Source organism: Tripterygium wilfordii, chromosome 18 (genome assembly GCF_013401445.1).
Source record: "Tripterygium wilfordii isolate XIE 37 chromosome 18, ASM1340144v1, whole genome shotgun sequence".
Classification (NCBI taxonomy): Eukaryota; Viridiplantae; Streptophyta; class Magnoliopsida; order Celastrales; family Celastraceae; genus Tripterygium; species Tripterygium wilfordii.
The window spans coordinates 3638595-3663032 of record NC_052249.1 but is presented as its reverse complement, the minus strand read 5'-3'; the positions used below and the strand labels follow the sequence as shown (position 1 = coordinate 3663032).

The 24438-nt window shown below is 35.5% G+C and overlaps 3 protein-coding genes across 4 annotated transcripts; 1 reads left to right on the top strand and 2 right to left on the bottom strand.

The window, feature by feature from the left end:
- The first annotated feature begins 6261 nt into the window (after positions 1 to 6261).
- Positions 6262 to 15248, top strand: LOC119984413 (mitochondrial adenine nucleotide transporter ADNT1-like). The gene is made up of 8 exons (XM_038828339.1): positions 6262 to 6891; positions 8781 to 8829; positions 8902 to 9065; positions 11307 to 11344; positions 11847 to 11959; positions 12453 to 12566; positions 13761 to 14099; positions 14916 to 15248. The coding sequence occupies exons 1-8, from the start codon at positions 6734 to 6736 to the stop codon at positions 14997 to 14999; spliced, it is 1059 nt and encodes a 352-aa protein (XP_038684267.1). The 5' UTR covers positions 6262 to 6733; the 3' UTR covers positions 15000 to 15248.
- Positions 15249 to 16850: 1602 nt separating this feature from the next.
- Positions 16851 to 17891, bottom strand: LOC119984608. Its single transcript, XM_038828639.1, has 2 exons — positions 17323 to 17891; positions 16851 to 17201 (listed from the first exon to the last, which is right to left on the bottom strand). Exons 1-2 carry the CDS (start codon positions 17634 to 17636, stop codon positions 17183 to 17185), a joined length of 333 nt encoding a protein of 110 aa, XP_038684567.1. The 5' UTR covers positions 17637 to 17891; the 3' UTR covers positions 16851 to 17182.
- A 4071-nt stretch (positions 17892 to 21962) lies between these two features.
- On the bottom strand, positions 21963 to 23445 carry LOC119984580 (NDR1/HIN1-like protein 6). 2 transcript variants are annotated; one of them, XM_038828593.1, is made up of 4 exons: positions 23277 to 23445; positions 23044 to 23166; positions 22416 to 22830; positions 21963 to 22142 (listed from the first exon to the last, which is right to left on the bottom strand). In XM_038828593.1, exons 2-4 carry the CDS (start codon positions 23138 to 23140, stop codon positions 22127 to 22129), a joined length of 528 nt encoding a protein of 175 aa, XP_038684521.1. In that variant the 5' UTR covers positions 23141 to 23166; positions 23277 to 23445; the 3' UTR covers positions 21963 to 22126. The 2 variants fall into 2 exon arrangements, with proteins under 2 accessions (XP_038684521.1, XP_038684520.1); XM_038828592.1 differs by having other exon boundaries at positions 22416 to 23166.
- Between the last annotated feature and the right edge of the window lie 993 nt (positions 23446 to 24438).

Below are 24438 nucleotides of genomic sequence, written 5' to 3'. Positions count from 1 at the left end.
TATTTGTAAATCAATTTCAATTAATACTTATCAGTATTCTATAAGTTTTTTATTTTTAGTGTTTTTTTTCATATTTTTGAAGGCATAATTAATAAATAATCCAAAAAAAAGTTCAATACGCTAACCCTGAACCCCATGAAGCCCCCTTAAATTAAAATCTTGTGTCTGTGCACTATCGTATATTTATTATATACAAATAATTGGTAAGATTATCATATAAATAATTTTTTTGTAACTAAACCAATTGAGTTTACCGTCGATGTTTACACATTAATTAAGAGCATTTGCATTGGTCTTGATAAACATTGATCTGTTGCTATAATACCACAATAGTCATACAAATTGAAGTCAAAACACATCTACATTGGCATCTGTCCCGAGTACAAAAAATCAAACAATTGGTGCCGATGCAATAAGGTGTAGCAACACCGTAGTGAATCTGAAACAATATAAAATAATAAAATATTATGTTGGTTGTTGAACTCTTTTTTTTATATCATAATTTTCTATTAAACTATTACAATATTCAGTTTCTAGTCAATTGGTAAAATAAAATACATTAAACTAATAACATGAAATACTAAATTAATAAAAATAGAAAATATTAAATTAATAACATATAAATAAAAAACTTACGCATACGGAAGTCTAATCCTACAACAACATACTAAGTATTGTCATGAATGTTCCACAAATGCTCCACAAGGTCAGTTTGAAGTTGAATATGTATTTCTTTGTCTTGGATGCAGATGTATTGGTCAATAAAGTCTTGAAACTCACGAGTTTGTAAGTGCTCTAGTACTGGCATAGGAGGACTTTTTTCAGCCTGACCTACATGTATGTAATGTCGGGTTGAATGCGTAAATCTCGTTCATCTTTAACGATCATATTATGCATTATTATGTAAGCCAATATTATATCATGAAGTGTTGAACATTTGAAGTATCGAGTTGACCCATATACTATTGCAAATCTCGCTTAATGACAAGCCTTTCAACAAGATTCTTGTAACTTTTTGAAATGTCTAGCCTTATTAGTTGTGGTATACAGATTGTCTTCACAAAAGTAGCTCACAATGGGTAGATATTGTCAGCAAGATACAAGATAGTAATCCATTAAGTAATGCCGAACGTTGACATAATAGCGCACTAGTAGAGAATGTCCTTGAAGTAATTACGCAAACACAAATGAACGATCCAACACATAGATGTCATTGTATGAACCTGGTAATCCAAAGAATGCATGCCAAATCTAGAGGTCATGCAATGCGACAACTTCTAATATAAGTGTTGGTTCATCAATATGGTTAGTGAAATGTCCTATCCAAGTGATCAGACAATTCTTCCATTTCAAATGCATGCAGTCGATACTCCCTAGCATTCCATGAAAGCCACGACTTTCACTTAATAATCTATCAATATTATCGCTATTTGGGGATCTCAAGTATCCATTTCCAAAAATAAATATCACTGTTTTAACAAATTCTTCATAGACAATATTGATGTGCTCTCCCCAATCTGCACATACTTATCCAAAAGGTCGGTGGAGACTTTGTATGCAAGTATTTGGAATGCAGCCATAATCTTTTGAAGTGAAGAAAACCCCAAATTTCCAGCCGCATTTTACTGAGAAAGGGTTTAGGAGCTTCTACGACAGACTGAATGCGAAGTAATAAATCATGTCGCATTCGAAATCTTCTTCTAAATCGATTAGAAAGGTAAACCGAATTCTCAGCAAAATAATCATTGAACAGCCGTTCGTGACCTTCAATAAAGCCACAATTGATTTACAATCATTGAGTACGTGATGCTGAGGCTCTCATCCTAACCTCTGTTGCTCCGCTTCAAATATGACCATCTCTTCTAATTCTTCATCGGATGAAGAGTCGAAAACAGATTATTGAAACCATTTTTTAAGAAATGAACCCATTTGATTGTGAGAATGATGATAGCAAATGCAATAAGTTGAAATTGGAGAGCAAGAATGAAGGAAGCAATTGTTGTAAGCAACAAAATACGATTGCCTCTATTTATAAATTTAAAAATATAGCCGGTAGGAATATTTACTTTTCAAATATAGCGATTGGAAATATTTGCTTTTTAAATATAATTGTTGGGAATATATACTTTTCCAATATAGTCATTAAGAATATTTACTTTTAAAATATAGTCATTAAAAATATTTGCTTTTAGTTTATGATAAATTAAGATATATTTTTAATTTATTATTAATTATTTTTTTCTAATATACTTTTACTTTTAATTAATATTAATTATTTTGTCTAAAATTAATATATAAGCTAAAATTAATTCTTACTTGATATCATATAATATACATAAGAAATAATGCAATAAGTTGAAAACAATATTTTAATGCCTAGAGATTTATAGTAGAGATACTGATGCTATAACGACCCGTCCCAGAGGGGGTGCGAAATTTCTAAACTAGCCTCAACTATCTCAAAATCATGAAAAGTATCTCAAAAATCTTTTATTCAATTCCAAGCAACATCAAAGCAACTAAAAATAGTCAAACAAGCTAAAATGCATCTTTTCTAAAACTAAATGCGCGAAAGCTTAAACGATAAATGTCTCTACGAATAATTTAATGCGAAAACTGAAAAAGATAAAATTTAGAAAAACACATTCCATAACCCTACAGTATCTTAGTATCCATGTCACCACGATCACACAGCCGAAACTGATCACCCTCAACGAACTCACCTGAAAGTTGGGAAACAAAAGAGAGAGGATGAGCTATAAAGCCCAGTTAGGGATAAGTACTCAACAAAGAACACAAATACCTATGTGACAGGTATCTGAGTGCGCAAACAACAACAACGAATGAAATGAACCATAAGAAACAAATATCGAAATGAAGTTTGGAGTTGGGAAAACCTAACAAAGAAGCGAGCAATAAAAGTGTGGATACAATCTACCGAAGCTGTCGAAAACAAAGACAATGGTCTCAATGCCAATATGACACACAATCATACTACTACTAATGCACATATACACATAAATATGTTAACAATACTACAACAACCGTTCATCCAACTTCCACCACAAGGGTGCCCACTAGGCCAAAAATAGCAATAAAGCCCATTAGGCTATCCAAGAAACAAGGCCCACTAGGCCATCCAACAACAACAAAGGCCCACTGGGCCAACACGACCCACTAGGCCAATCAACATCGACACGACCCACTAGGCTAACCAACATCACCAACAACAACCACCGACAAGTCTCTAACAATCCAAACAATCAATCAATCCAACAATATGATGCATGAATTTTTAATAAATTATCCATGCACTTAAAACGATTCAAAACTAGTTTAGAGAAATATTTATTTTCTAAAAACATTATGCAATACTCTACAAAGAATCCTAATCAAACCTAAACACTTTTTATTTGAAAAATTACTACGATCTAATTTTCAAATCAATGCACTCCTAACTATATGCCGAAAGGATTATTTTAGCAAGAGTGCACTATTGCAAATCGATGAAACGATAAGACGAAATGATAAGATGAAATGATAACAATCATGATTTCCAAGAATGGAACACGAGACAATCGACCAAAAAAATAGCAACGAATAGTCAAGCAAGGAATAATTCACAGAACTATACGAAGTGATAAAATATCGGGCATTAGGGGTCAAGAATGTGAGAACCCCTATCTCGATAGCAGTGACAAATTTCTAAGCGTCTACCACGTCAATCCGATCTCCTTGATCACCAAAAAAAAATTTCGACGCACCGATGATTATTAAAAGTTTCGATGTAATACCTGACAGCCTTGAATAAACCTACCCAATCTCCCAAAAATTTAAATACCTATTCAGGTCTTGCAAAATCCAACTCTTTTGAGAAATTAAGGCCAAACTTCAAATTACTTTCATATACCCCAACCGAAGTTTAATTCGTAAAGTGTGTAATGCAATTTGATGTGCACAATATTGTAATTAGCTCTACCTTGCAACTGATGATCTTGATCCTACCTCGGTACCAATGTAAATCCAACCCAACGAATGTATATTATATTGGCCAAATATGACTGAGTTTCATGAGATAATGATTCGTATCAGATGTCAATTTTCTTACATATGAGCTTGGTTGACCAAATTTAGGCTAAGTTCAAATTTGCACCTTGACTTTAAATTCCAAGGTAAGATTTTGTACATACTAGTCAAACATAATTATTTGTAATGAAAAATTATCAGGTGGCTCTCTCTCATGGCCAAACCCATCTCCTACCAAATTTCCGTCTCTTCACCGACAACCAAATAGAGAGAGGAAACTGAAAAGAAAAGAGGAGAGAACTACCTAGTCGTTCACTCCCTCCTGCGGCTGCCGTTGATGGTGCCCAAGCTCGTACAAATGCATTTGTTTTGGGGTGGCTGTGGCTATGCTAGGGTTTTGACCCCTTCTAAAATCTAGGGTTTTACAGATGTAGTGATTGATTGGTTGTTGAACAGAAAATTTATAAACTGTCAAAAAATGATATCTTATAGGGTAATGCTATTGAGACCCTCATTTTTACTATTTAAACCCTCTAATGAAAATACACAATAGGGGTTCTACCGAGACAGATGGTTAGGTCTAGTACACTTTTTTTTCAGCATAAACTAAAGTGAAAAAATCCTCATCTTCTCATTTCGTCCTTTACTCCTCTCCATCTCTCACAACGCCTTCTTCTCTCTCCACACCCACAAAGACCAACAATCTCACTCCATGATCTCTCCGTCCCATGATTTTCGCCTCACATAATCACATATAATTTTCCTCTTCTTGTCATTAAAAACCTCGATGTCAAGCTCCTCGTACAAAATAAACTCCAGAGTCTCATTCTATACCAAATCGAGTCACGAAGTCGACGACGATATAGGGGCTGGAGCTCTCCTGACATCCTTGTACAAGAAGAAGATCTTGAGAAAAAGAAGTGTTGGACCTGAGTGTGAAAAGGGAATTGAGGAGGATGTAGTGGCTTGAGCTCCCCTGACAGTCCTTGTACAAGAAGAAGATCTTGAGAAAATGAAGTGTTTGGATACTTGGATATGAGAATGAAAAGGGAACTGAGGAGGAAGAATACCTTTTTTTCATTATAATTTCTGATGAAAATTTTAAAATAGTGCTATTTTCCTCGCCAAACACCTTAGCCACCGCAAAGCAAAACACCTTCAGGATTGTTGGATCTAGGAGGAAGAAAAGTGTAACTTTAATCTGTAATGGAAATTTTTTTTTTTAAAAAATTTAACTAGGAAGAAAATCTTGTGAGAATGGTGCGATCTTGAGAGTGAGAAAGAGGACAAATCTCACAAGGTAATCTTGAGAAAGTGAGATGGAGAGGTAGAGAATGGAATGGAGAAAAGGAAATATAGTGAGAAAGACGAATGGAGAGAGAAAAACCTAAGTGAAATCTTTTTTTTAAGTCGGTTAATAATTGTCACGTCATGATATGATAAGGGGTGAAAGAAGAAAAATGGGTGGAAATAGTAAGGCCGTATTTTATAGTTTAACATAGAGAATTTGTCAAACTTTTTGTTGAAATGGGGACAAATAACACGTGGTAAGAGCCTAGAGCCAGGCAAAGAGTGGGCCCGTCTAACCAATGACCCCATCATGACGTATGAGACCGGCGAACTTTGAACGGTGTGATTGGGGATCTCCGCTTCTAGCTAGGTTTCCGTCATCTATGGTGCACTTGATCCACACCAGCATTTAACTGACACTTTTTCTTTCGTCTATGGTGCAGTAGTCTTCTTTGATTTTATATGAGTATATAATATATTTTTTAAAATATCACCAAATGCTTTATCTCCACGTGAGGGTCAAACGGAGAGCTTTCTTTTATGAACGGATCGATACCAACCCAAATTGAACTACTGCAATGCAAGTTAATAAAGAAAATGAAATGTTTGTCCGAATAAAAACCCCTTTTTTGCTTTTTTTGCCCCTTTAGTTGTGTCGGATGGCTACGTTACATCACAAAGCGACAACTCTACAATCAGGGCCGGAACCAGCATAGAATATTAAGAGGGGCGAAATTTTGTTGTTGCGGGCTCCAGAATTTTGTTTGGAGGTTCTATATATATATATATATATATATATATATATATATATATATATATGCATATATAACTTGTAAAAATTAAAATTTAAATAAAAATGTATCCATAAATTTATTTTTTAATATATATAATTAGATAATCATTTAATCATTCATCTTCCATCTTCCATTAGATTTCACAATAACTCATAGATGAACTGGAGAAGAGGATTCATCCCACAGCATCATTATTAATTGGATCATTCATCTTCTGGACTTATTAAACTTTTTTTTAAGGTGTGGCGGCCGGCCTGGTTCCGCCCCTGTCTACAACGGGTGGTCCAAAAACCCCACTTAAAACCCTCGTCTGCGCCCACGTGGGAACCTAAAGGTGCGAGTATTTATTTATGTACTCGATTAAGTGGGATTGTGTCGAATGTAGCGCGTATAAATACACAAACGCCGTCGTTTCTCCCACGTCGGCGTAGTTGGAACCTGAGTTTCAGTTCCAAATAGCCGTCACTTACAGTCTACAGAGAGAGCAGACACTCTCTCTATTTTAATTACCGGAGATCCGATTCGATAGATCGGCGAAATAATTGAAGCAGAGTCCCAGTTACACACCGCTGCTCCGACGGCTACTTACTTTCCTGCAAGAGACTTTTTGTTCCGATTAATTTATGGCTTCAGAGGATGTAAAAGCGAGGGAATCGGCGGTCTCGACGATCGTGAATCTGGCAGAGGAGGCAAAGCTTGCAAGGGAGGGAGTTAAGGCCCCCAGCTATGCCGTTCTTAGTATCTGCAAGTCTCTTGTAGCCGGAGGAGTCGCCGGAGGAGTGTGAGTTTTTGGCACTTTCATCTCTTTTTCGCAAGCATGCGGATAAAATTGGATTTATATTTGTGTGTCTACGAAGAAAATGCGGGAGTAGAGTCGTAGACTGGAAATTGAGAAATTGAGCAATAGAGAAAGCAATCATGATCGCTTGTTTGTTTCCACAATTGTTTTTTGAGAAACTATTTTCAACAGGGTATATGATAGCCATATATTAGTTATTCGATCTATTGTTGAAGAAAGATAGGAAGAAAATATAATATTGAATGTGGATAGTTTATCCAGTGGGAGTGATGAAGCAGTCTTTATTTTTCATGCTAGATTTTTTTGCTTTATTTTTCTTTCAAATGTCAGAAAGCAAGCCAATAGTCTCTAGTATTTGTTTACAGAAGAGTAATTCTCTACTAATTTTGCTATTAGGAGAGGGTAGCTTTTTGCATGAAAGATTGGGAAAGGATAATTCATGTGGATTCTCACTAGTTTCTCATATGGATCAATTTAACCGACCCTCAGTATCGTTGTGTCAGATAAATGTTCGATTGAGTATAATGCTAATTTTGCATTTGAATTCCTCCAAAGTTGTTCAGTCAAAATTTTTAGGCCTGATATATCTTGTCTTTGGATTTAGCTGGTTTGATCTTAGTTCATAAATTGATTAATAACTACTGAGTACTGACTATGTGAAAGTTAGCTTGCTGAAGGAGCTGGAAAAGAATTGACCAAGTCATTGTGTCCTTGTTTCTCCGGAAATCTATGTATTGTTTATGACATTTTTCTCATCTAATTGGCATGTGCTAAATCAGCATTTGTGTTTTATCATCTCTCACTTCTTTTAAAAGAAGCAAAACTACTTGGTTTTCTTGTTAAATGACGTAAGTCCATTAATTTTTTAAGTGGTGGTCATAGTCTATAGGCTATGTAGTATAGTTATAGGTCATGACTTCAATGGTATTCTTTGGTCTTGCTTCTGAAATGTATAGGATTTTAATGTAGGATGATGCTGTAGTAGGTGTTAGAGTATCCAGTCAATTAACTATATTGGCTGGGAAAAGTGTTTTATGGTTGACAAGATAGACTTGTTCAGCACTTAACATCGTGCATGATTTTGAGTGAAAAATGCAGCTCATGAATAAAGTAGTGATTGTTCTGGGGCTATATGAATGGTATACGTGGACAGTAGCAACATTATAGGGTGTTTTGTTACCTAGGGATGAATGAGTTAATTTTGGTATGAAATTTTGAACATCTTAGGATTAACTGGAGGTTGGGAATTGGGATCCGAGCTAATTTTGTGATTTCACTTCTATTGAAATCAATAAACAAGAGATATAAGATACCTTGGAATGTGACTAAAGCCATTGAGTCTCCTATAGAAGATAATTTTCTGATGGTTTCCTTTCACTGAAATTATATTCAACTTCTCTTTGAAACAACAGCTAGTTTTGATACTACATGCAACCTTATGCATGACCAGATTGGAGAATGGAGATTACAGGGAAAAAAATAATACCAATCACACCTTGGTTCACCACAAACAACGAAGTGTAAAGTGTATATCTCTAGGCTGTTCTGTCTTGAAGGTCTTCATTAGATAGAAGTAGTTAACTCATATGACAGTGAATCGAGTAATCTATTCATCAAAATCAAACAATGAGTTATTGAGTTCTTATATCACATCTTATTCAACAGCAAGGATAGCTTTGCTAGGTCCTAAGTTCATATCTTGCATATTAGAAAAAAAGTTATCTGTAGTTTGAAATTACTTCAGTATTTGTAACTTATTGTTCTTATTGAATTTACCAATAGTTTTAGGCTTCATCTTATTTTGTATTAATCACTTTCATGTGATTGCCATGTTGAATTACAATGTCTTAATTGGTTGCATATAAGTGCAGGTCACGCACTGCTGTTGCTCCATTGGAACGGTTGAAGATATTGCTACAGGTTGGTTAAGTTTGTTTGAAATTTTCACTTCCACTGAATGGTTATTGCTTAATAAGCTCTTACATAATGCAGGTTCAAAATTCGCACAGCATAAAATATAATGGAACAGTTCAAGGATTGAAATATATATGGAAAACTGAGGGTTTTCGTGGGCTATTCAAAGGAAATGGTACAAATTGTGCTCGAATCGTCCCAAACTCGGCAGTCAAATTCTTCAGCTATGAGCAAGCATCTAAGTATGACTTCTATATAGCATATGTTGAATCAATTTATCCGTCTTTAGTATGTAAATAATGGCTTTCTCAACACAATTAGATGATATGTCATGTCCTATTACTGGAAGTGAGTAAAATATATGTTTGCTTTGATTTTTAAGTTGAGCATCCTTTATGTTACTTTCATTCTAAATTCTCCTTGTGTAAATCTCAGGTGCTAATTTAGTGGGTGGGAGTAATTTGGTTTCTAGTTTCCAAGTCTTTTGTGAAGTGCTAAAAAGTGGGAGGTCACTGACTCCTTGAAAGTCGGAGTTGCATACTTTCCTGTCATAGTCTCTGTATTTCCAGTTTCAATTAGTAGCATCAGTTCCATTATCTCGTAATTCTCAGTGACTTCTTATCAACTCAGTATATGCTTTATGACGTCTCTCCTATACTCTTCTTAGCTTCTTTTCTGCCTAATTTGTATGTTTCATAACTATCCTTGTCTCTACCATTATGTAACTTCCTATAATATTCTCTTAGTCCTAATTGCTTTTTAAACATTCTCATTGCACCACCATGTTTCTTTCCCTTTAGATATAGGGTCTTTCGACTCACAAAGTACTTCTTTTGCTACTTTGATAGAAGCCGTCATCTCTTCCCACGTGAAGTTTGTTTCCCTAACAAAACCCCAATTTTCATTCTTAAGTTATTTTATCCCTAAAAGCTATATATTTATCTCCTTTTGGATTCCACCACCTAATTTTGTACTCCCATGCTACTTTATTTCTTCTAGGCTATTTCTTAATGCATATGTCCACCACTACCAATCTATGTTGCGTGGTTAGACTCTCCCCCGAAATCACTTTATAGTACTCACAAAGTCTTCTATTTATTTTTCGCATAAGAATAAAATCTACCTAACTATAGTTATACGGTTATACCCACTTCTAAAGGTAATTAAATGTGATTCTCTCTTCTTAAACCATGTACTAGACACGAGTCATACAACCAGCAAACTCTAAAATAGCTTCTCCATCTTCATTTCTATCCGCAAACTCATACCATCCTTGTATACTATCAAAGTGTTCACTATCTTTCCCTACATGTCCGTTTAAGTATCCTCTTCAAAATATTTTCTCCGTACTTGGAATATCCTCAACAATCTCATCTAGGTCCTCCCAAAATTGTTTCTTGGTATTTTCATCTAATCCTATTTGTGGGATGTAAACACGTATGACATTAATCATCTCATTTCTGAACACCAATTTAGTCATTAAAATCCTATCGCCTTTTCTTTTTATCTCTAAAACATCCTCTTTTAGTTCGCTCTCTATTACTATACTTACACCATTTTTTTCTATCCATTCCAATGTACAATAATTTATAACCTATGTTTTCAATCGCTATAGATACACATTATGTTAACCCTACATCTAATCGTGGTGTCAACTAGTTCATTTATCTACCTGTAAGTGATCCTTATTTTAATCCTATAATCATGGAGTTGCTTCTTTACATCCACCTGTACATAATGGAGGAACCCTCGACTATGTCTCACTGCATCCGGGTGCCGATGCAATGGGTCGCTTGCGAGGGACATCCTAGCATGCCCTTGCTCATTTATCACTACACCCGGGATCCGATTCATCATATTGCTATTTATGTACGCCCGTGTCAGTCCTCGCTCATTTATCGCTGCACCGGGTTTCTGATGCAATGTGTCGCGTGTAGGGAGTGCCCCACCAAATTTGACATTTTGACTCATGTTCATATGTTTGACAAAGTTTTACGTTGTCTACCGACCTGCCGCAACCCTCCTCCTTTATCTGGGCTTGGGACCGGCTTCAAATATTTGTGATTACATTGCTTTTAAAACAGTCATTTGAAATAGAGTGCTGAATTGCAGTCAAACATTTTGGAGCATCATAAAACCTTTCTTTCTCTTCTAATGTACACTTCTGGGAATTATTATAAACTAATGATTCCATTGGATCAATGTCAGCCATTTGAAATATGGTTCTCAATTGCAGTCAAATATATATTAACATCATAAAGCCTTCCTTTCTCTTCTGTGCTGTCTAGGGAAGAAAAGCGCTTTATTCCCAGCTGATGGCTGCATCCACATATCTGATATCATATTGTTTCTAAGGCTAGGTTGTTCTGTACATTATTCCTGAGTATTGAGACCGTCATCCATGATTAACAAAGGTGCTGTAGTATCCAAAGATTTGTTGTTTTCTTCTTTCTGATTGGTTTTCTCTGATTTTTTTTTATCAGGGCGATATTGTTGCTGTATCAGCAACAAACTGGCAATGGTAGGTTCAATATCATCATCAATGTTGGATTGGTACTTTTTTTTGTGGAGTACCTTGACTTGTGAACTGTGAAGCTTATTTGGGAAAAAGAAAATGGTAAAAAATAAAAGCATGAATAGCCTATGGAGACCATTTTATAGGTTCCATGTACTTCACAAATTTCTGTTATAGGTTAGCTGATAATTTATTCAGAATGGTGTCACACTTATTAGACCTTTTATTTTATTTTTTATACATGTTCAAAAATGCATCAGCTCCTTCGGATATCCTTTTGTTGCACTATATGCGACAATCTGAACTTGGTGGAAATTTGAGTTAGTGACTAACATTTAGCTTGGGATTTTTTTTTTAAATTAAAAGAAATGTTTCTTTTTAGTATTTCTAAATTAATGTTAATTGAAATTCCAATTGTGACATGACTGGATGAGAACTCAAAATAGATGGGACTTGATTGGAAATATAGGCTGTTTAGAGTCTTTTTTTTCCTTGTTGCTTCCCGCAGAGGATGCTCAGCTTACTCCTGTTTTACGACTTGGAGCGGGAGCATGTGCAGGAATAATTGCCATGTCTGCAACTTATCCTATGGACATGGTACGAGGCAGGCTAACGGTGCAGGTATTATCTTGTGTACTAAATTGATTTTATTGAAAATCTATTTAGGGGAGCTTTCATACTATTGCATTGTTCTTTGGTCTGGAGTATATGTAGCTATTAAGGGAAAAAGTGTTTTCTGAATATAAACCTCCTGAACTTACACTTTGTTTTTTTCTGGACGTCCTCTCTACTCTGTGTATGTGCGTCTGTTTTTGGTTATTTAAAGGAAAATTCATTTCATTTAATGTGGTGACTTTACTCTGTACTGGGTAGTGGGTACTAGACTAGTATCTTGCGTCATAACATATTATTTAAGCCGAAGATTATGTATCCACAAACTTGGGGATAAATTTATTTGGTTGGTACAAGTTTCTGGAACTTGCAATAAGATCAGCTTAGAAGTCCTCTTTTTAATTGTTTTAGCTTAAATGGATTTCGTTTGAGCTCCCTGGTTTGCTTTTAAGTTTGACAGCTTGCACCTTAAGCCTATTTATTTTCATAATTTCATTTGCAGACAGAGAAATCTCCTTTCCAGTACAGAGGAATGTTCCACGCTCTATCGACTGTTCTCCGGGAGGAAGGTCCACGGGCTTTGTACAAGGGCTGGCTTCCTTCTGTCATTGGAGTAGTAAGTCAAAATTTCCAAATTCCACTTAATTTGGACTCTCTGTTTATGACCTATATTGCATGTATGCACTTGGTCTTTATAAACAAAAGAAGAATCGATACGGTCGTAGTTTGATTGTATTATCAAGTACAAAAATATAAACTCTTAGCGTAGCATGTATGTTATATCCAACTTGTACAATTGAATTCTATCCATGCAGAATTACTTTGACCAGTGGGGAAAATTTATGGAAAACCAACATTTGGGCCAGCCTTAATTAGTTGAATGGTTAGTTTTACGGTAACAAACTCTTGGTTAATAAGAAAATAGATCGGATTAATGAAGATCCGGCATATGATACCCAACTCTACCCTCTCGCTCAGTTACATGTGTGGTTTTGCATCCCTTCAACTGAACCTCTAATATCTTCGTTTAACAAAATCTCTTTTCATTTTTTTGGCACTTTTCCTCCCAAGTTTTCTTTTGTCAATTGATCTATTATCAAATGGCCATCAGTCTTTATATTCTTTTTGTATAGATCTGTTTGGTTAAACATTGACTTATTTTTTGTTGTCAGTTGTATTAGTTTTCAATATGGAATGCTCGACTATGGTTCCCCTTGAATGTGTAAATGGCTTTATATAACTTTTAGGGTCAAGTTCTAAAAATAAGAAGCTTTACAAATAAGTAGCTTGAGATATAGTTAGACTGGCTGAGGTTTCAGTTAACATTAAAATATAATTGATTCATTTAGATATATCTTTATAGTTACATTCCATTATTGTTTGTAAAGCTGGGACAGTTGAAGTTATGAGTTTTTCTTTTGATCAGGACCCAAGGGTTTAGGGTACTCCCTTTCTACTTTATTGCATAAACTTATGCAGGGATACACTGTACTTCTTTAAGAAAAGAGCAGCTAATTGAGTGGGTTTTGTATGAAGTTCGTATATAACTTTCCTTTGTGCTTAACAAGAGACATAGGAAATCTGGATACAATTGATAAGTGAGACGTTTTTAAAAAAATCGCTTCTTTTGGGCTATGGGGGAAGAGTGAGAGAGAGAGAGAGAGAGAGAGAGAGAGAGAGAGAGAGAGAGAGAGAGAGAGAGATTTATTCTGCTTTTGGGGGATGGAATTTTGGATTGTTTCATCCAGAATATTCTCTCAGTGATGTGATATAATTCCTTGCACTTTATTTTTGATTTATTTATTTGCAGATTCCTTATGTGGGTCTCAACTTTGCTGTGTATGAATCTCTAAAAGATTGGTTAGTAAAAGCTAATGGACTTGCTGGAGATTCGGAATTAAGTGTAGTAACAAGGCTTGCATGTGGAGCTGCTGCCGGAACTTTTGGCCAAACTGTTGCCTACCCTCTTGATGTGATTCGCCGAAGAATGCAGATGGTGGGATGGAAAGATGCTGCATCCATTGTCACAGGTGAAGGGAGGAGCAAAGCTCGACTTGAATATAATGGCATGATTGATGCATTCAGGAAAACTGTTCGGCATGAGGGCTTCGGGGCATTGTACAAGGGTTTGGTACCTAATTCTGTGAAGGTGCGTAGTGTCCTTTACCCAGCCAAACTAAGTATTGGGTAATAAGTAATAACTAAGCTTACTTAACTATACTTGATGCAAGTCTTAGCCTCCATAGTTGATTGAACTCCAAATGCTCGTTTTGTAAATTGTGATGCATCTTTGTGTGGCTGGCAAACAATTGGTTCATTATTTTTCTATATTAGAGATGGAGCTGGTTGGATGGTTTGCTTTACTTGATCCTCTTATAATTTTCCTGATAAACCGTAGCCTAAATTCTTTTGAAGTTCAATCATGGTTCTAGCTGCCCTAAAGAATTTGGCTCCTGAGTTGCAGACTTTGGCCCCAGTTATTTTGTATTTGACTATTGGTACTGTTAACCTGGGATTTGTGATTTTTTGGGTTAGTTTGTCCAACTAAGTTGATGGGCCAGCAATCATTGGTCCATTGATATGGATGTCTTCAAATACAGAACTGTATAGAGTGGAAGGTCTTTTTAAATTTTTGCATTCATTCCAGGGTTCACCTGTTCAGTAGTTGGTGTGTTGGACTCCTCCTAAAGCCAGTTTTTGGGATTTATAGTAGTTTAAGGAGGACCTTAACTTTAATTGAACTGAATAAGGTCATTGTTGATTGGTTTTGTATGCCAAAAAAAAAAAAAGAATGGTGAATCAGTTGATCATCAGCTTCTCCCTTGTTGCTTGAGATTGTCCCTTTTTTCTGCTTCTCTATGAGTGTGTCAGTATAGTGTCAAATAGAAATACATACTGTTTTCTTTTCCTCTATACAAATTTCTTGTCCGGAGGACATTGTGTGATTCTTCTGCTACTTTTGCAGGTTGTCCCATCGATAGCACTTGCATTTGTGACCTACGAGATGGTAAAAGACATTTTAGGAGTTGAAATCAAAATATCAGACTGAAGATGGGTGTTCGATCGTATTTATTGAACAAGTGTGCTATTTTTGTAGGCAAGCATATAGAGAGAAGGTAACTGGGTACTATTCATTTTTTACCTGAATCTAGAGGCATTTTTAAGCCTGTGTTCTATATGTTGCTTTTCCCGGTTTCATATGTACGTTTCCCCTGATTTCATCTCATCACTCATAAGCTGTTTTAATAAGCATGTTAATGGAATAATGCAAGAAATGCACTGGGCCGTCTTCTGAGAATTTGTACTCCCCCCCCCTCTCTCTCTCTCTCTGTGTCTGTTATGTTTGCTAGGAGATTAATGCCGGCATTAACCTTGTATATGATTCTCATCCCCACTTCGTTTTTCCTGCAACTCTTGTAGTCATGAATTTAAACCATGTAGACTGTAACTTAGGTCCTGCTTTGCTAAGGATTATATTAACCATGGATATGGACAATGACTGCATAGAAGCTATGGATAGGGATGTGTATGCTACTCAACGTTTGGTGCATGATAATTTATAAACACAAAGTATGATATTATAAGGCTTTATGCAATCCGGTTGTTAGTTGGAACAACTTTTGGAAGTATTATTGGATGCTTTGGCAAGTTCACGTTGGTTCTATCCCATGTAAGGCGTACACTTCTGTGTATATATATATATATACAGTTTTATATTAAATCACGTGTAAACATCTGTATGTACGTTAATAACGCAATATGCATAATGGCATGTTTGTTTTTTTCTTTCTTCTTTTTCCTGTCTGCTTGCAATATGCATCTCATATATATACACACAAGCGCATCAATAGTATATTTTTTAGTTTGATATATATGTGTGTTGATCGGTTTTACGAACCTAACGATATATTTTTTGTTTAAAACAAAAATCAAATGCAACTGTGAAATATTTTTTGTTTTATATTCAACGATCCATAATTATCATGGACTTTTTTTGTTAAATTTGATTTTTTTTGGAACAAAAAAAATATTTTTTTGGGTTCGTAACACCGATCAAGATACAAATATATTATTTCGATTTTTTTCAAGAAGGTTTTGAACATTAAAAGTTAGGATATCATTTTAAAACCTCATAGGAGAATTATAGACAGCACAAACTGTATATATGCATAGTTATTAGTATATTCATCCATGCGTCCTTATCTAAATATCGCCCAGGGTTTGTGTTTGTATTCATATGTAGTACCACATTCTACCTACAAATATTTTATGCAGTCCAAGAAACAATGGTCCGTATGCGACCAGCAATGCAATTTTAGCTGCAGCTGGATATGTAGGTGCTGCTGGATGAACTTATGCTATCGATGTTCGTACATGCATACTATAAATGGTGGATTGCATTATTCTTTTTTATGTTTAGGGTTTAAGATGTAAGGTTTATTGTCAAAGTTTTGAAGTTTAGGGCGTCAAATGCACCCTCTAATGACTTTAAATCATTTTTATTTTGGTTAAATATAATTTTTTGTCTATCAACTATACCAATGGTTTCATTTTCATCATTAAACTCTCTTTTTTTCCTTCCAATTTCATGTCTCGTGTCTCAACTATGAAAATGTATTTTGTTCATCCTTTAAAAAGTTATGGTGACGAAAAAAATCTTTTATGATATCCCATCTGAACAAACTCAAAACAAAAAATCTATGTGGCATCATACGTGGAATATCTTATTTGGTAACATTTTACAAATACAAAATAAAAGCCCAAATCCAACATGAAGCTTAATGTGGGAATTTGGCAATTCTCTTCATCTTGTTTGTCTTTCATAAGCATGGATAGCAGTAAATCAAGACTCAAACTTATTGCGATAATATGAAGAAAATGTTAAAGGGTAGGAATGGTATAAAGAAACAAAAAAGAAACGGATTCCCTATCCCAGGAGAATGTCGCATCCCCATATTTTGTGACCCCAAAAGATCTCTAAATTTATATGACATTAAAATAGTCATTAATTAAAAATATACATGTAGGACTCATTTCACATCCAACACTCCATATTAAATAAGAGTATTTTGCGGTCACTTTTGGAAGACTCAAGTATTATCCCCTATCCCAAGTGGTTAAAATCACAGAGAACAATGTCATGCTCATGGTTCGAATCTCTGTCTCTCAACTTCAAGTCTTCAACTTCCCAAACAAAGGGAAAGGGAAAAAGAAAAGGAAAAGCTCCTCCTTTTACATTCTTTTGCCATGCCTGAAACCAAAATGGATAGAGTATATATATATGCTTCTATCAAATTCTTGTTTACCCAGAAACTAATCTTCTAATACAAAATAGGAAAGAAAAGACATTAAACATAGATGGTGAAGGGCACCTGAAATCCTTTATAGTTGTCTGGAAACGCGGTTTTCGTTGCGGTTGCTGTAATTCTTGATGCCTACTAATATGACTCTTGTTGTGAATTCTTGGTATATCATCTGCAGTCACTTTCCTCTGTTCTTCCTCCTGTGATGTTGAACAAGTGTCTTCGCTGATTAAGGACAGCAAAGTAATTAGGAGGTTAAGGTCTCGAAGAAAAGGAAGAAAATGAATGTTCCCATCCTCTTCGCCTTTCTCCTCCTCCTCCTCTGTTTCATGGATTCTCTCTTTCTCAGATTCTGCCATTTCTATATTATCTGTGTCGTCCATTAACAGTAAGATTGACCCGTAAACAACTGATAGAACAAAAGAAGAGAAAAATCTAAGAGACTTGGTAGAAATTTTGGGTCAATAAACCCTAAGAACAAGCAGGTATCCCCCTCGCCTCTGTGTTTGGTAAACAATTCTGTTATTTGTGTTGAGCGGCGGTGAAGATCCTCAAAACCCACTAATTTAATAGTGGTTGAGGTTTGGAGAAACCCAATTTGGCTAAAATAAAAACTTGAGGTTCACAAGATTTAACTAAGAAATAGTTCAAGTCAAAAGAGTAATTGACAAGAAATAATAAAAATCCAGAGAGTAAGCGACAAGTAAACAAGTCTTGTCTACTGTTTACGAAACCATGACGCAGTCAAAGGAAACATAGAATCTAGACCATATTTTTCCAGGGTTAATTAGGAACGAAAAATCTAAATGTCCCAGTAGCATCCCAGTATAGATGGGAGGGTGACTCAACATGCCTACATAGCATAGCATGAATTAAAAAAATATATATTTTCTCTCTTATTTCTATTTTACCGAAAGCACAAATATGAAATACCTTTTCCAGAAACTTCTCCGTAGGTGTCAACCCCTCTCTCCCATGACTCCCATCTCCTAATCCGGTGATGTCACCATCTAAACTACCGTCGTCTCCTCCAAAAGACACAACACTAGTTTTCTTATTCGAACACACAAAATCGAATGTCAAAACCAGTTCACTATCTATTTTGTCTTGTTCTTGTGTTGTGATTGATTAATTAATTTGATTTAGTGGAGAGTGAGGGGTTGTGCATTCAGACTTGAGACATAATAGCAACTAATTTGACCCTTGCAAAGCACTGGATCGTGACTTGACCCTTGGAATATCTCTTATTCTCCTACTTTATTTTGCAGCCCCTTAACCTAGAACTTAGGCCTGCAGCATGCTTGGCAATTTTGTGTTAATGGAAAACAATGTAATAAGTACTTACAGTATGTGTAATGCAAAAAATACGGCAATTACACTCTGTATTATGTAAAAACTAATGTAATTAAGAACAATATGTGACAATTGAAAACAATGCAATAAGTATGTGTAATTCAAAAACGATGTAATTATAGTCTGATAATGAAAATAGTGTAATTACATTTGTTTTCAAAAATAATGTAATTAAAACATATCGACAATGGATCTTGTTGGGAAGAGTTTTACATATTGATTCCGAATAAGTAATTTTTTATAAATCTAACATGTATTTTGAGAGATAAAACGTTTTCAATTTTCATTCAAGAAAAGAAATCGTAAAAGACAGTGATGTCATCACATGATGTAGCATCTGTAGGGAAAAAATTAGACCAAGAAATAAGGGTAATTTTGTCCCAAAAAATAACAAAAGATTTACGCTCTATGTCACATGGTGATGTGTCAATGCCAAATAGACTAGGATGCTTTTGGAGCAATATTTGTTAGGATATGTAGTTCTATTAAATTAGCAATAGGTCCTTCAAATCAAATTTGTATTCCAATAGGTCCACTCTAATTTTTTTCAACCCATAAGTGAAAAAAATTTATTCCATTAAAGACAAAATATTTAAAACTTCCTTTTTATAGACCATACTACCCTCAATCGTTGTTATACTTCTAAATTTCAACAATCACATATTTGTCTGACGTTAGTATGTTTGGACAACCATAACTCACATGTTTGCACTCTAATTGAGACGCTTTTTTCGACGTTGGAAAGAAGATTCGAAGACCCACATAATTGTATCTAATATATTTTTCTAGATTCGAACATTTAAAAGTCAGATCGAGGCTTAAATTTTGTGCATCGAAGATGTGTTTTTAACAGCAGTGTGTTCGTCGTCAATGTGGTTGAACAGTCATAACTCACACTCGTTTGAGTTTCGATTGAGATGATTTTTGTAGCAATTGAAATCATGATCGAATACCCATAGATTAGTGTCTAATATGCATATGGAGATTCGAAACATTTTAGGGTCAAATCGAGGCTCAAAGTTTATGAATCATAACTCACACTCATTTGAGTTTCGATTGAGATGATTTTTGTGGCGATCGAAATGAAGATCGAATACCCACAGATTTCAAAGTTTATAAATAAGAACTAATTCTGTTATCAGTGTGTTCGATAGTCATAACTCACTCGTAGGGATGGCAAAGGGGCAGGATGACGGCGGATCATGGTCGCCCCGTACCCGTATGTCGGGGTGAAATTTACGCCCCGTCCCCACCACCCCCTGTGGGTCCCCATCCCCTCCCCGATTCAACCTCTTTGAAAATTAAATAATTAAACTACACATCTTAGGATTCAAACTTGAGACTTCTAGATGGTAGAGTAATGGACTAACCAACACACCAAAGTCACTTTTTTTTGTTACATTTGTCAACTAATTAAAGTATAAGTTTAATATTTACATATATGATGATTTTTTTTGTAAGTAAACATATGTGACGTATAAGACTACGGTCATCAAAGCATCCACAATGAAGGCTTAATATCTTGTTTTTCAAGCACTTGAAACATTTGCTTGATGCCTACAATGGGGTACAAACGTACACTTGAGATGAACTCTAATTTTAGTGAGCTCTTGACATATCAAGAGTCTACTAAGAGCCAAAATTTGGACCCACATAAACCAATAAAATTTCCATGTGTACTCAAGAGAGAGAAAGTGAGGCAAGAAGGAGAGAAAATAGTTGATAATTTGTGTTATGGAGTGCTTGAAAATATTCTACCATTGTAGCACTCACACTTAATATTAGTTTGGGGAAATTCCAAGCCGGTACCCCTAAGAAGATTTTTGGATATCTAGGTCCACTCAAAAAACACATGGACACATAAGTACCCATGAAAATGTCAATTACATAACTACCATTGCTATATATCAGTTCATGTTACTATTTCAAACAATAACATGAAAGAAAAATTCTCAAATCAAAATGATTTCGATGACGGTTCGCTACACCATCACTGTCGTTGGACACCCCCTCACTAAAATGCACAATGTCCAGTCATATTCCATCCAAAAGGGCCACCGGAATGGAAGACCCGAAGTTGACCCATTTTGTTCGCATAATGTTACTATTTCAAACTGTATCATGAACTAATATATAGAGAGGGTAGTGACTTTTTATGTCTATGTTACTGTTTTAAACAATAACATGAAAGAAAAGGTCTCAAATCCAAACGATTTCGGCGACAATTCATAACACTACCACCGTCGTTAGACTCCTTCACTGAGATGCACAATGCCTAGCTATATTTTGTTCAAAATGGTCATCGAAAAGGAAGACCTGAAGTTGGCCCATTTTGTTCGTGCAATGTTACTGTTTCAAACTGTAACATAGACATTAAAAAATCCATCTACATCATATAATGTTAATATTTTGATTGTATATTTTTACAGTTTCAAAACATAAAGGATTAAGAAAGTAAGCCAAATTATTTGATTGTATAATGTTACATTTTCAAAACAGTAATATTGAAACTGTAACATTATAACTATATGATCTCAAATCTAAACTCAGTACATCTCTGAGTATGATATCAAATCTCATATTACATCTTAGATCTAAGAAGACGAAGAAGAAGAATAAAAATAAAACGATGAAGAATAAGAAAACGAAAAAGATGATGGTGGAGGCGCGACGGTGGTGGAGGAGTGACGATGGAGATGGACGATGGTGGTGGTGAAGGCGGACTATGGCAGTGGTGGAGGCGGGGGTGGCAGTGGTGAAAATGGAGCAGAGATTTCTTAGATCTAGATATTTTTACGTCTATGCCTATTGAACAAGAATGACAAATATGAGAATATGAAATTATTAATTTTTTAAAAGAGACATCTATGTGGAAAAGATATTTTCAAGTGGACCTATGTATCCGTAAGTTGTCAAAAGTGATACTTATATGACATTTGCGATATTAGGTTTTGACACTAATATCAATACATATCAAGTGCAACATTTTTTGCTACCATTGAAGATGCTCTCATGGATCTTTCTTACTGATTTATGTTATATAAAAGAAAAGATTCCATAAAACTAAAATGCTACCTTTAGCAATATTAGCAGAAGTGCTAGCAGTTGAAGAAGGCATTAGGTCAAAAGAAATTTTCAATCAATGCAAAGGTGAGCGAGGCAGATACAATATCTTTCTCCCGCCTGCATTTTCATTGCTTGGCGAGACCGTCACTCTTCTTACATTGCCTTTCCACTACAAGTTAATGCGACCCCTTAACTCTTAGTTATATCCATCCCCATTCCACACACAATCCAATCTATATATATATACATATACATATATATATATATATACACGCACACATGTATGTGTATATACAGAACATAACACTGCAATCTCGGATCTTTCATGGGATAAAGAATTTCAATTAAGATTATCATATCAAATGAAATGAAAAAGTTGGCTATAAATTAACTCCGGTTTAGGTACAAGTATCAGTGTTGTGTGGTACATCCTCCTCCGGGACCAAGAACAATGTCAATGTATGTTGATCCTGCAAACAGAACATCAGCTATAATTAGCATATATTAGTAGTTTTATCAAGGGCAACAATGTGTCAAGATTCAAAACCATCCATTCAATTCAAGTTGGAAACATAAAACAGTATCGATTTTTTTTAACCGATAACGACATCATACAAACAAGTGTCACAAGAAGTAAAATCAATTTTACGGTTCAATACTCGAGATGGTTTGATAAGATGGTCAGAAAGAATTTCACTTGAGCTAATGAATCAATAATGATAGTAATCAGAAGTATTACTTACCATTTGAACATGTTGATGGTGCATTTCGGCATCACATTGTCAAGTTTCTTCAAGCTTACATCTCCACACAAGACATTGACACTCAGGAAACCAATCTTGATCCCCTCCACGCCCAAACCCACCTTGCTTCGCACTGCCACATTCACAACCAAGCCCTTGTTCTTGTATGCTTCCCTGAGCTTCTCCCCGGTCGAATCATCCACCAAACGGTCCTTCACTTGTGTCTCAATTTTCAAGCTCGTTATGTTCTTCTTCTTCTGTGTAAAACCATCAACAAACGCCGACCCCAACTTTGTTTCCCGATCCTTCCCCACCGTCACATCCACGTCTGACCCGCCGTAGTAATACGTCAGCTTCCCATTAGGGTTCTCAATTTCAACTCTAGCCACCGTTCGCGCGCTGAGGAATGTGCCGTCTGTTTTGACGGAGACGTTAAATTGGGGGATCTGGAATGATTGCAGGTGAAACACAGGGGGTTTGGGGTCGAACCAGACGTAGAAGAGGCCACCGCATATTATGAAGAGAATGATGAAAATCAAGATGAAGATGCAGAGGAAGCAGCAGATTATACGACAACAGCGCCTGCGTTTCTTCTTGGGGCGTAAGGAAGGAGGGAGGACGGGCTTACCTGGCGGTGTTGGTTTGGGTACGGGTCGTGATGAGGCGTTCGGGTCTCTGTAACCTGGCGGTTTGCGGAGAACCGGCGTCACCGGTGGATCTGCCATTTTTGAAGAAGCACCACCCCCAAATTCTGCAGTGAAAATGATTACCGTTTTTATCTCATAAAGCGCATGCAGATGGAAAACAATCAGGAAAATTAAGCAGAATCGAAATGCGACGGAATGAGTGACTGAATCGGACCTTGAATGGAACAGAATCGAGAGGAATTGCTAGTGATGTGCGCCTGCGACGAAGGATAGATCTGAAATGCGATCCGAATCAGAAATGGAGGAAAACAAAGTGGTTCAGAGAGAAAGAGAGAGATGGTTGTATTTGTCTCTTTTTTGCGATACTCACGCTTGGCATTTCGGTGCTGACATGGCGGGAACACTTTGCATTATATATAAACAAAACAAACATTGGGTTAATGGAAGTTGTGGTAATTTTCATTTTCAATTTTAATCTCTCTTTAATTTTTTTTTTTAATGGAGAGGAAGATCACCAGGTGGCAATTTTAATATATTTTTAAATTTAATTTCTCTTTTAAGATTTCATATCAATTGCCATTTAAAAAATAATAATTATTATTTGATTTGTTAATGTCACTTTGGTATGTTGACTGTTCGAAGAGAACCAAAATCTTCCCGAGTGATTATATTTTGAATATTTTAAATTTTTTATGATTAAATTGACACATTTGAACTTTGAGTGGCTGAATTGAAACTTGTTAAAATTTTTAATGAATACGAATTGTGTGAAGCCTAAATATTCTTCTAGTCTTGTTTGTTGTTTCTCTTATTATTGTTTTTTAAAAATTATTTTAATTGTTTAACTACCGTTATTAAATTATTTTTTATTTTTAAAGAGTAGATTAAATTATTTTTACGAGACATGTTATGAAGAGTAATATAAGTTATTTGTAAGAGCATTCACAACAACGCATTTTTGTTGTCCCATGCAGGCATTTTATTGTCTAAAATAATGGCTCATGGAAAAAAAAAAAAAGATGTAAAATGGAACCATGTGGTTGGATGCATTTTGCTTGGGCAACCATGTAGCCATGGAATGAAAGTTGGTTGGCTTGCAAATGACTTATTTGGTGGGTCCCATATGATACACACATATTTCACACATTTTCTTGGTGGGTCACATCTCTATTATACAAAAATTCAAGTCAACAAATTTATACCATTGTACTCAAATTATTTCCATTCACAACCACATCAGCAAAACACGTCTCTCAATACAACCACATCAACAAAACACAAATCCATATGCATTACGCATGCCCCAACAAAAAACCACCATTGTGGTTGCTCTAAAATATAATATTTACTCCCTCAACTATACCATTGATTGCCTT